The sequence below is a fragment of the Vulpes vulpes genome, chromosome 4 (assembly GCF_048418805.1).
Source record: "Vulpes vulpes isolate BD-2025 chromosome 4, VulVul3, whole genome shotgun sequence".
Taxonomy (NCBI): Eukaryota; Metazoa; Chordata; class Mammalia; order Carnivora; family Canidae; genus Vulpes; species Vulpes vulpes.
Genome location: NC_132783.1, coordinates 82,216,895 through 82,228,971, shown reverse-complemented (window position 1 = coordinate 82,228,971; position 12,077 = coordinate 82,216,895). Strand labels below are relative to the sequence as shown.

The window sequence follows — 12,077 nt, the reverse complement described above, 5'->3', positions numbered from 1 at the left end:
GACCAAGAAACAGGTTCTAGAGCACACCAGGTGTCCTCTGAGAGGATATGATTGCCTGTGAAAGGGACTCAGGTGCCAGAAATCCTGCTTCCCTGGGGTGCTCCCTTGTTGGAGCAGGGTCAGCAGTTCTGCTCTCCCTTCAGAGCTTTGTATGGCCTCCTACCTGTGTGAAACTAGTACATCTGCACCTGCAGGAGTCCCTTTAGATTTAACATGGCAGTCAGACTTGACCCTGTGACCAGGGTGTTCCCCCAGCACCCCGACCTTTGTGTGTGGAGAGCGGGACTGAGGGATGATGGGCATGAGCCTGCATCTGACTGCCTTTTCGGTGCCTTCCTCAGCAACCCAAGGAGATCTGTGGCCTGGTTGGGTTCTGTGAGCAAGCGAAGGAGATGCCCATGCAGACTCTGATCCCTGCCAAAGTGGTCTCCGAGAACGTCATCCCTGCTTTGGAACTGGTGGAGCCCATTAAGGTACCTGGTGTCATCGTGTCGTGCTGGCCAGAGCTGTGTGATTCCCAGGCCACTGCATGTTACATCATGCTGTATGAGGCACATGCCTTCTTGGTTCCTTGCCTCACTCCGAAAGGTGTTTGAGTTTGGGACCATTCATTAGTTTATGGTGTCCCCTAAACTAGTGTGGCATCTCTCACCCAGTCTCACCCAGTATACTGATTTCCTTGAACCCGAGTGCTCCACGGAATCGGCCTCCATCTGTGGCATGTCTGTAACCTCCTGATGTTTCTGCCCCTCTGCCCTGCCCGCTGTCATGCAAATCTCCTATTCCAGAACACCCTGGGGCTTGCACGGAAGCCTCTCGGCATGCTGCCTTGCATGCGTGGGTACGTTTTGTTTTCCTAGCACCCTTCACTTGGTAAAGATCCACTGTATTCCAAAATCAGTTTACATTTAGCACTTTCATGGGTCTTCTAGCAGTGTGTTAGAGATTGAGTCCTGAAACCGTTCACTAGTCAACAAGACCGACCTCATGTTCGTGCGGCTCACAGTTCAGTTCTTAGGAGCGCATGTCACATTTAATCACATGGCACACGCATGCATTTCTTGTTTCAGAACTTGTGTGTCACTTGACCTTTAGCTTTCTCCTCCCTCTGCTGTCCTCCCTTAACATATGCAGCATGTGGACACAGGGTTAGGAAGTCAGATGGAGCTGAGGAAGCACTTGTGCCTACCCTGTGTTGCTGACTGAATTAATAGCCAGGGAAAATGAGGGGTCATTACAGCTTATGTTCTAGCCACATGTGACTACTTATATTTAAATTAAATTACTGAAAACTTTAAAAAATCCAGTTCCTTGGTTACCCTCACTGCATTTCAAGTGCTTAATAGACACACATGGGGCCCATGCTGCTCTGCTGGACAGCAGAGGTGAAGAATATTTCTACTGTCACAGAAAGTTCTGGTTTAGCAGTGTTCCTTTATTAAAGGCAGGCTCTAGGAAAGCAAGCTCAGGTCCTCATGAGACTTGAAACTCTAGAGCAGACCTGAAATGTGTTTAAAGCTTTGTCTTCTAAACAGTGGGCAAGTAGTGAGTCCACACTCTTATCTGGCTCCCCCCCTGCTTTCTCCCTTCCCCAGATTACTCCAGAGCGCTGAAATGATTGTGACCAAATGTGTCACATGGACAGATCTTTAGGGTAGGGGGTGGTTTCCCTGCCTCTGTTTCCTGACCTGTGAATTCCTGTTTTTTTTTGTGTGTGTGTGTGTGTGTGTGTGGTGGGGGTTGAGGGTTGGGGGTATGTGGTAGGTGGTAGTATCAGAGAGGGCCGGGCAAAAGGATGGGTCTCCCACCATACAAAACCAGCAGGGATGGGAACTTGGATGCTGGGAGAAGCCACCTTTTGTGTGACATTCTCCGGTCCCTGGCCACAGGGTATCCCTTCCCTTTAGAGCAGCGGGACACAGGGGTGAGGTGAGGGACTCAGCATTGAAGTGCTCTCCTGCCCGTTCCACAGAAGGACAAGATTGAGGAGAAGACAGATGTTTACTGTGAGATGTGCGAGTACGTGGTGAAGGAGGTGGTCAAGCTCATTGACAACAACAGAACTGAGGTATGTGCATTTCCAGAATGCTGCCGTGCTCCCTTTCCCTGGTGGCAGAACTAGCAGAGGAGGTGGGCTTGGTCCTTGCCTTCATGGGACACTGGCCCTGGGAACCCGCACACCTGCTGCCCTCCGGCGGGTCCCTCTGGGCTGGGGTCAGGCTGCTTCCTAGGTCAGGCCTTTCTGGGGAGGAAGTAGCACCTTGGTTTTGGCTGGTTTCCTGGTCACGTTCGTATTTTGAGAATCATTCCCAGCATCGTCCAGCCTCCCATCTTCTCATATGATCGTTTGTGTTCCAGGAAGAAATACTTAACACTTTGGACAAAGTGTGCTTGAAGTTGCCCTCGTCCTTATCCAAGGAGTGCCAGGAGGTGGTGGACACTTATGGCTCCTCCATCCTGTCGATCCTCCTGCAGGAGGCGAGCCCTGAGTTGGTGTGCCGCATGCTCCATCTGTGCTCCTCTCAGGGGCTGCCTGTGCTGCCTGGTGAGCAGGGGTGTGTGTGCTGGGCGGGCCCCCTCCGCTTGGAAGGGCCCTGCCAGTCCTGACTCTGTGCTCCTGTGTGCAGTACGTGTGATTAAGCCAAAAGATGGTGGCTTTTGTGAGGTATGCAAGAAGCTGGTGAGCTATTTGGACCACAACCTGGAGAAAAACAGCACAAAGCAGGAGATCCTGGCTGCCCTCGAGAAAGGCTGCAGCTTCCTGCCTGACCCATACCAGAAGCAGGTACGCCCTAGGCTGCTTTGGGCCAGAGTGTCAGAACCTGCCTGGGGAGCGCAAAGGCTAGGGTAGCTCATGGACTGCCTGCATGCCTGATTGAGGTTTCCAGGGAAAATTAGCCATTTCTTATGGGAGTCTGTTGGCTCAAGGGAAGCCTCTGGGGGAAAATAACAGGAACAGGTGAGATGGGGCACCTGGGAAGGGGGGCCTGGGCTGGTAGTGGCCGGAATTCTTATGGAAGAGCATGCATACCCCCCCCCCCCGCCCCCCTTTATGCTCCCACTCTGTGGGCACACCTAGACCTGGACCCGTACCCTTGTTTACCTAACAGTGTGATCAGTTTGTGACTGAGTATGAGCCCGTGCTGATAGAAATCCTGGTGGAGGTGATGGACCCTTCCTTCGTGTGCTTGGTAAGCTCCTCTGGGTGGCGCGTAGCCTGGGCAGTTCCGCACGGAGGGGTCCTCTGGGGTTCTGGCAGTCTCTGGGGGAAGGGCTGTGGGAGGCCAGGGCTTCTAGGCCCTCAGCGCTTGGCTCAGCAGCACTGCCTTTTTGGAAGTGGCATGTCAGAGCTGTAGTTCTGGCTGCTTCTAGAAGCTGATAGTTTCCGGTTTTGGGGATTAGTAGGGTGCATCTAATTCTTTGCCCCTTCTTTTGCTCCCTTTTCATCATATAGAAAATTGGAGCCTGCCCCGCTGCCCGTAAGCCCCTTCTGGGAACCGAAAAGTGCGTGTGGGGCCCCAGCTACTGGTGCCAGAACATGGAGGCAGCAACCCAGTGCAATGTGAGTAGCTCGGCGACCGCTGCACAGGCCTGCCTTGCCAGTCAGGCAGCTCCCGGGACAATCCTGCGTGAGGAGGAGCCTCCGTAGTCAGTGCTCTGTACCCTGTCTCTGTGTCCGGGAAAACACGGAGGCCCCGGAGAAGCAATTAGACTTATTCGCGGCCGCCCAGCAAAGGCAAGAGGACTAACTGCATTCTTGCCTGTGAGAAGTGAAGGGTGTGGGTATTTGTTAGTAGGTTTTGCTTCTGCCTTCTTTTTTTTTTTTTTTTTTTTTTTGCCTTTGGTTCCCTTGTCACAGGGTCAGGATCAGATCCACATGAGGCTGCCCGAGAGATGGCACAAGTCCTCCTCTCCGTTGAGTCAGTCTCGGCTGGAGCCTGGCCTGAATCTTCACCCAGGGCTGACCAGCTGTTCTTGAGTGGCCCTGAGGTGACGGCTGCCCAGCGGCTCCAGGGTGCCGTGGCGCTGTTCTCACTGGGCAGCCACCAGTGGTGGCGACATATTGCTTGGGTGGGACGTGTGGACTAGTCAGTTACTTAATGTTTTTATGCAACTTTTTCTTCCTCAAGCGGGTTCCTCGTGGCCAGCGGGGCATGACTGTGGGTCTGGTTGCATCAGTTTGGGCCCCTGTGGGGAAGGGTGGGTAGTGATGCTCACCCTGGCCTGGTCCGGCTCCTTGCTGTGCCAGGCCCGAGCCCACAGCACAGTCAGTGGAGGAGCAGGTGCCTGCCGCTGCCCTGGTAAATGGGCCTGTGGGGTCATTGTTTTCAAGGCCTGAGCTGCTGTGCGCCCTGTTGGGTGAGAGTGAGAGGGCTTCTGCCTTGGGGCTTCTGCGCAGTGCCAAGACTCAGCGTGTAACTAGATGGAGGGGGCCTGGGCCCTACCTGTGTGGGTGCTCGCCTCTAAAGCACAAGGTGCTATGCAGCTGCAACTCTGGACTCTTGCCATAGGAGTCCCTGACATTCGGGTAGCCACATACTCCCCAGGTCTGGGTGGGGTGCTGTCCAGCCAACCTCGGACAGGATAATGGGTCCCATTTTTGGGTGATGTCTGCTGCACTGATGGGCCAGGAGTGGAGTTTGTCACACAAAGGCTAAAACCCAGCTTCCTCTCCCGTCAGGCTGTCGAGCATTGCAAACGTCACGTGTGGAACTAGGAGAGACGTTCCATCTTGGAGAAACCGCGGCATCTTTTCCTACTTGTGTGTCTGGGGCAGTGAACACACCGATCTCTTGACTCGGTTATAAAAATAGGACCCCCTTTTCCCCTTCCTCCCTCCCTCCCTCTCCTGTCTCTCGATTGTAGCATCGCTGTCTGTGTGGGAGGCACCTGGCCTGCAGCTGCCACCACTGCTTCACTGTCCCTTTCCTTTGCCTAGACAGGTGAGGAGGACTGTGCACTTGGAGGGCTTTCAGCCTGCCCTTGCGCGGTGGCTACCTGGAGGCGGCGGCAGTGGAGGTGGTGGGGGCCTTGGGTGCTGGCGTGAGCCAGAGCTGCTTGACAGAAGGCTCTCCATCCTCCTTGGCTGGGGCCTTGTTCTGAGCCCTCCACCTACCCCTAAGCATGGACCTCCCCTCTTCCTGGGCTGCTATCTAGAGAAGCAAAACAAAGGCAGTTTTATAAGAAAGAGGCTCAGAATAATTAGACTTCTTAAAAACCACATAGTTCTCACTGGAGGGGAAATTCAGGAAGCGGCTGCTCAGGAGGCCTGGGTGGGTCTCGGGTTTGCTGTCCCCGGGTCAACCTCTGATTCAGCTTTGCGGTGTCTTTCCTGGTGATGCCTTGTTCCGAAGTTCTGTGGGTTTGGGTGGGAGGGGAAGAACCTTCCTGAATGTAATCTGCTAGCTCTGTGTGGAGGTCCTGTGGGCTTGGCTCGTGTGTGTGGGTGTCTGTGTATGTGTGTGGGTGTGTGTGTGTGGTGACTGCCTCTTGCTTGCTCTTGTGTGTCCGCCCGGCTGCTGAAGCCTTGCCTTGTGCATCTGTAGTCCTGCCCGGAGCCGCCTTTGCTCTGGGCGTCCCGGCCCCCTCCCCTGCGACCCCCATTTCGTTTGACCTTTAGGTAAATGTGGATGACAAGCTCCTAAGCCTCTGGCTGTCAGGTGCAGGGTGTGCTAGGCGTGCTCTCCAGGGGCCCTGGCTGCCGCCCTGCCTCTCTCACTTGGCCACCTCTTCTGTTCACTTCAAGTTGCCAGGAGACAGTGAGACATGCAGTTACTATTAAATAGACTTAATGACTTTTTGGTTTGTTTTGCACTAAAGTTTCTGTGATTTAACAATAAATAAAATCTGTTAACCAGACCTGAGACTGAGTGGTTCTGTAATACCTCAGCCAGTGAGTTTGGTTTCTGAATAGCTCCAGGGCCACAGACCTGTGGGTGTCCAGCGGTCCTCTGGCCCTCTTGGCCACAGAAAGAAGGCGCAGTGGGTCAAGGGAACACCTGAAGGTCAGGCACACATCTGCCCTGCCCGGCCCTCTCCCCCTTGCCCAGCCCCGAGGGTAGTTTACTAGAGGCACAGCGACTTGCTGTTCTTGTGAGTTGCCTTTCTTATTTAAAATGCAGACCATTCCAGAAACGTTCACCGAGTACTAGTTAAACAAAATCAAGGGGAAATGTTGAGGGAATAACTTAATTTAAAAAAGGAATACACACAAACACTCTACATTCAGAACCCAGGGGAACACCAGTCATTTCTCTTTATGAGCCGGGCACAGTTGGGAAGCCGGTGGAATGTAGAGAACAGTTCGCTCACATTGAGCATGTCCACGTGGGGAGGCAGGGATCACTGTCCAGCTGGCGATGTGCTGGAAATGCACTGGGACTGGAACCGAAGTCAGGGAGTCGAGGCCAGGTGGGAATGCCAGCTCTGGGCCTCCCTTCCCTGGTGCTGGGCGCGGGTGAAGGGGGACGGGCGTGATGTGGGGTGGGGAAGAGGGCCTGCTCCGCCTCTTGGGGCTCGGCCTTGGCTGAGTTCGTCCTGACTCTTGGGGCCCCCAGTGACCCTCCTTACCTTGTCCTTAGATGCTTATCATTTGTGTCTGGTTTTTCTTAAAAAAATAACAAATTTTATGAAGGTAGAGGTCAGGTGCTGAATGGGCATCTGGCGGAAGTGGACGCTGAGCAGCTGGTGCGGGCTGCCACCAGGCCTGCCCGAGGTCGTAGGCCCAGAGCCAGCCTGGGGAGGGGCCCGCACTGTGGTCCTGCTCTGCCCTGCCCTGGGAGGGATGGGGGACAGGTGCTGCACATGCCGCCGAGGCCCCCCGTCTGGTCATAGCTCTGTGATCTCCAGGGGGCTCTCCAGGATCACATCACGAAGCTTGTGCAGGGGCGTGGATTTGGCCGACTCTGTGCGGGCGTTGCGCTCAAAGGCACTGGCTTCAGCGGTGGTCAGTGTCTCCAGCGAGCGACCCAGGCCCTTCTGGTCATCCTCGGGCAGGCTGTTAAGGTCAGTGGCCAGCAGTGTGCCCGTGCTGCCGTGCACCATGTGGATTCCGTCGGGCCCCTTGAGCTCTGTCGGCGGCTTGTGGCGGAAGCGCAGGCTGCCCTGGCCAGGGCTGCGCTCCCCTGGCTCCTCGTCCAGCTCAGTCTGGATCAGCTGCAAGAGGCCACGATCCCCCAATGGCTCTGGGACCCACCTGTGGGCTCAAGGCCATGCCCGAGGGCTGAGCAGCTGGCTGGCCCAGAGCCGCACCTGCTGTGTCCCCCTTTTCCTCCCTACTGCACACAGGTAACTGCAGGGGTCTCTGGGCTCATGCTGCAGTAGGCCGCCATCCAGCTGACCGTGTTTTCTCACACTGGGTACAAAGGGGAACCATGGGCACTTAGGGTGCTACAGTTGTGTTCTTAGAAGGTGGGCCTCCCATAAGAATCCTCTATTTTGTGTATTTGATGATCTCTAAAGATCCCATGAGGCAGTTTTAGTATCTGGATGTGTTACTACCAGTCTGTCCTCAAGCAGGATCAAGTCTGACCAGGTAGGTCCACAGATGAAGTTGGAGGGGATGGGATATAGTGGGACTCAGCATGTGGCACTTCTGTGTGGAACTGTTAGCTTTAGCCTGTTCCATTTGGGAATGGTTGGTCTTACTGGAAATTTGGGTTTTTAAACATTAAGTCTGAGTTTTTTAAAGTGTTGACATCACTGCAGGCAAACAAATCTACGTGGACCCATTTGACCCTGACTGATCAGTTTCCTATAGGACATCCCTCCTTCAAGGCACCTTTTTGGGCTCCTCAAGTGTGACACACTCCTCAGCCCCCTGCAGAGCCCAGAAAGTAGAGTGGGCCTGGGGCTGCCACCTGACTTCCTGGACCCCACCCATTGCTGTCTTTGGCCCTGGCTGCTAATCTCCAGAGACTCTGAGAAAGAGAAGGGTGGTTGGGGAGCGAGAGGGAGGGTTGGAGGGAGAGAGGGAGGGAGGGAAGCAGGGAAGGAGTGAGCATCCCCAGTGCTGGGGCACAGCACACAGCTCCGGGCCGCCCGGCTACCTCAGAGATGGAGGAGTGGCAGGAGGAGGCTTTTTGCACCATCCGCTGTGCAAAGAGCTTTTTGAGCCGCAGGTAATCCTCCAGGACCACCTTGAGCAGCGAGCCCTGGGAGAGGGAAAGGGTTAACCCCCACCAAGGCCCTCCCTTGCCTGCCACACCCCTCACTCCCGTAACTGTTGGAGGCGATGGAAGGTGCTAATAGTCTAGGGTGCACAGGCACCCGATCCAGGGGCAGAGAGAGGGCTGGGAGCAGAGCCTGGTGACCGTGACCGGCCAGGACCCACATGGGCTCTGGGCCACTGCAGGCTGAAGCAGCGCCCTATCAGCCCGGTGCCCGGGCCCCCATTTCTGCCCTGTCTCTTGCCCAGTGGAGAGCAGATCTAGCTGAGCCTAGAGGCGGAGAAAGCTGTTTTCCAGGACCCTCCCCCATCCCTGTATCGTCTGGAGCCAGTCCAAGCTCAGAGGTCTGGGTGTAGGGCCCCAACGGGGTGTGGGTGCAGGAGCCGCAGGGAGGACTCACCTTGATGGGCCCCTCCCGAATGATCTGGCCCAGCTTGGCGATGTTGTCATACTCCTGGATGGCTGCCCGCAGGTACCGGTCGTCATCAGGCTTGACTGCTGCCGGTTCACGCCCAAAAGTTCCCTGGGGAGAGGGAACATTGGCTGGAGCAGAGGTAGACCTCGTGTTTGCACAGGTACGCACACGGGGCGGTGGGTACAACCCCCACCCTAACAGCGCAGCCCCTTGGCGAGCCGTGAAGACCTGCTTTACCTCCGTCCTGTCCCTCACGACTGCACGCCCCCCCCCCCCCCAGTCACCCGCCCCCAGCTCTGGCCCCAGCTCACGTGGGTGCGGGTGGGGCTGTTCCACAGGTCTGCAATCTCACTCAGGTTCTCCGGCAGGTCATCCTCATGCTCAGCCTGAGCAGCCAGCTCCAGGTTCCGGCAGAAAGGATCCAGCCACACGGGGTTGGCTCTGCGTGGGGAAAGGAGGGGAGCAAGGAGGGGCAGCCCGAGTGGAGAGATGCCCTTGTAGCTTCTCCACCACTAACCCCCATCCTTTTCCCTGGCCAGCACGGGCCTGGGGGTTCAGGGCCATGAGAAGTAGGCCCTTGCCTGTGGCCCTTGTTGGTGCACCCTCCCCGCACTAGGATCCTGAAAGAACCAGGCCAGCCTGTGGGTCCGGATTGGCTTTGCTGCAGAGGCCTCACTCCGCCTCTGGTGTCCAAAGTCTGTGTCCCCTGGAACTGGGGGCCTACTTAGGGTGTGGATCCCAGCTCAGCCAATAGTTTCAGAGTGTAGAGAAGGGTGCCTGGCCCACTAGGGGGCACCCACACCCCAGGTTTTAGCTAGTCTGGTCCCTCAGAGCTTGAGGGGTGGTAGAGAATCCACTCCGACTTTGGGCAGGCCTCCCCAAAGCGCACCCTGAGGGCTCAGGGACCCCACTCACCCGTCGAAGGAATACTTGTTGGTATTGGGCATGTCCATGATGTCAATGAAACCACGATTCCCTGTAGGGAGAAGTGCTGGGGCATGGAGGGGAGAGATGCACCCTGCTGGGCTGGGGGAGCCCCAGCCAGCCTCATGAGGCCTAGGCAAGCCCTCTAGGCCCCTAGGGCCCCTTCTGCCCTCTCATCCACCCCCCCCCCCCCCCCCCCCCCCGCCCCAGCCCCATCACAGCCCTTGCTCACCTGCCGAGCCAGCCACAATGGCTTTGAGCTTCCTCTTGTGTCTGGAGAGAGGCAGAGAGAGGGGCTGGTGAAGGGGGCTGCACTGGGCTGGCACCTCAGGGCACTGCCTGCCCCTGTGACTGTCCCAGGAGCAGGGCTGGGCAGCCGGGCCCAGGGCGGGGAGGTAGGGGTCACTCACACGGTCCTGTAGTACCAGTTCATGAGGATGAAGAGCATGGCAGCCAGGAAGAGAAGGATGGCCAGGACGATGATCGCCATCTGGGGGAGCGGGCCGGGCATGAGTGGGCGGGAGCGTCCGGGGCGGGGGGTGGTGGGGCTGGGGGTCACCAGGACTACCTGCAGGGCAGACATGTCGTCGGGCAGCCTCACAGAGATGGCGGGCTGCACATCCAGGACGTTGTAGTTCCGGAAGAGATTCCGAAGCTGTTCCTTGTTCTCGTCGATCATCTGGATCACCCTGGGCGAGGGGCAGGGGCCTCAGCTCCCCAGTCAGCCGTTCTTCAGGAGCTGGTCCCACTCAGGAAGGGCTGCTGCCTCCCACCCCCACCCCCACGTTCACCCCCACCAGGCCTCGCAAGATCCGATCCTGCCCAGCGAGGACAGCTTTCTATCTTACGGGGTTCACCACGCCTACACGGGATCCTGCTTGCTCCTCGCGATCCGTGGAATGCTCCCGTCTCACAGATGGGGAGAGTAAGGCGCAGGAGGGTGACGACACCCCCAAACGATTCCCCACTAGCCCTGCTCACTGCTGGGGGAGAGCCCCCCCACAGCCGCCTGATGGTGTTAGCTGTCTCCTTTGCTGGGTCCCTTCCCCAACTCCAGGGCAGGAGGGGGGACTGATGGTCTGAGCACAACAGACCCCCACCCACCGGTCCACGTCCAGGATGCGGTTGGTATCGCGATTCACCACATGGATGAGCAGCTCTGTCTGTGCGAAGTTCACCCGACCCTTCTTGTCCACATGGAACTAGGCGAGAAGGGGCATTATGGGGTGTGGCAGGAGCAAGGGGTGGGATGGGAGCCCCCCGGCCCGCCCTGCCGACAGACCTATTGCTGCTGAGTGCTGAGGACCAAGCATGATGCCAGTCACATCACCGCACCGGCCCCATTTACAGGGGAGGATGCGGAGGGCCAGAGTCATGGAAGGACTTTCCCAAGGTCATGGTGCTAGGGGACGACCCCCTTTCATACCCCTGATCTCTCCACGGTGCCCTGCCCCTGTGGCCTGGTCCTCCTCCCCTCACAGCTCCTAGACCCAGGGCGGTTCCGTGGGGCACCTGCACATCATCAGTGTTGACGATGGCACCAGTGATGTTGGACAGCAGGCGGATGAACTCCTCCTCAAAGCCACGCACGCGGTCGGGGATCTCATTAATGACGATCTTGACACGCTGGTCATCCCTCAGGATGTAGATGCCAATGATGGCCGTGTCATTATGGCCTGCCAGGTCCCGGGCCACGATGTCCACCACAAAGTAGCCAGGGCTGTAGGCCATGAAGAGGTCGAAGGTGCGCAGGATGCCATCCACACTCCCTGCAGGAAGAGCCCGTGGGCAGGGTGCAGCTCAGGGGCCACCCGGTGCCCCTGAATTCCCTGGGAAGGGCCGAGGGCCAGGGGAATGTGGACACACTAAGGGGAGGTGGCATCAGGCCCAGGAGAGAGCAAAGACGACAGAGGAGTAGGGGACAAATGAGCATGAGTGTTCATCTGAAGGAGCAGTGGTGCTGGCCTCTGCCTGGCTGCCTAGTATCCTGAGAGAATGCAGCCAGTGCGGCCAGAACTTGTACTTCTGGAGATTTCCAAGTTTTTACTTAAACTTGCAAGTTGAAACACAGCTCTGGGCTGCACTGACCTAAGGATGGTAAGTTTGGGATTCTGCTGTCCCATGTTGGAGGACCATGGAACACGTCTGAGCCCCTCAGTCTCTGTCTGTCTCACACACACACTTCAGAATTCCACGGCCATACCAACGAGATGACCAGAGGTGGTGTCACAGTCTTCTCTTAGAAGACTCTAGACCTGGGTTTGAGATCTGCCAGTTTCTAGCTATGTGACCTTTAGCAAGCTACATAGCCTCTTTGTGCCTTAATTTACTCAACTAAGAGCAGTAGTAGACCAGGGCACATAGGGATGGGGTCTAGTTGTGACTGGAGGAGGTGGCATGGGAATTAGGCTTCAGAGGATGGTCAGGGGGAGCATATCTGAAGGCAGAGGGGAAGGTCAAGATGGTATTTCAGGACGGGAAGATGAAGGGCCAAGGCCAGTGGAGGGTGGTATAGAAAAGGCTGGAGGAGTGGTGAGGCATTTGTCTTGGGTGGGCACAGGTAGTGGGGG

The 12,077-nt window shown here is 56.9% G+C and overlaps 2 protein-coding genes across 7 annotated transcripts in view; one reads left to right on the top strand and one right to left on the bottom strand.

The window, feature by feature from the left end:
- Positions 1–5,859, top strand: part of PSAP (prosaposin) — a 32,593-nt gene extending 26,734 nt beyond the window's left edge. Inside the window, exons 8-14 of the mRNA XM_026004101.2 lie at positions 342–473; positions 1,973–2,068; positions 2,359–2,545; positions 2,628–2,785; positions 3,111–3,191; positions 3,455–3,562; positions 4,682–5,859. Coding sequence (XP_025859886.1) covers positions 342–473; positions 1,973–2,068; positions 2,359–2,545; positions 2,628–2,785; positions 3,111–3,191; positions 3,455–3,562; positions 4,682–4,717 — 798 coding nt within the window. The 3' untranslated portion in view covers positions 4,718–5,859. The remainder of the gene's footprint in view (positions 1–341; positions 474–1,972; positions 2,069–2,358; positions 2,546–2,627; positions 2,786–3,110; positions 3,192–3,454; positions 3,563–4,681) is intronic.
- Positions 5,860–6,173: 314 nt separating this feature from the next.
- Positions 6,174–12,077, bottom strand: part of LOC112924083 (cadherin-23) — a 76,292-nt gene continuing 70,388 nt past the window's right edge. For 2 of the 6 annotated variants that reach the window (XM_072754986.1, XM_072754988.1), the window contains 9 exons: positions 11,020–11,276; positions 10,612–10,709; positions 10,076–10,196; positions 9,918–9,997; positions 9,740–9,780; positions 9,499–9,559; positions 8,895–9,024; positions 8,569–8,691; positions 6,174–7,155 (listed from right to left, as the gene is read on the bottom strand). In XM_072754986.1, the coding sequence (XP_072611087.1) occupies positions 6,829–7,155; positions 8,569–8,691; positions 8,895–9,024; positions 9,499–9,559; positions 9,740–9,780; positions 9,918–9,997; positions 10,076–10,196; positions 10,612–10,709; positions 11,020–11,276 (1,238 nt within the window). In that variant the 3' untranslated portion in view covers positions 6,174–6,828. Of the gene's footprint in view, positions 7,156–7,618; positions 8,154–8,568; positions 8,692–8,894; positions 9,025–9,498; positions 9,575–9,739; positions 9,781–9,917; positions 9,998–10,075; positions 10,197–10,611; positions 10,710–11,019; positions 11,277–12,077 lie in introns of those variants that run through there. The other 4 variants (XM_072754984.1, XM_072754987.1, XM_072754989.1 and 1 more) reach the window with 3 other exon arrangements.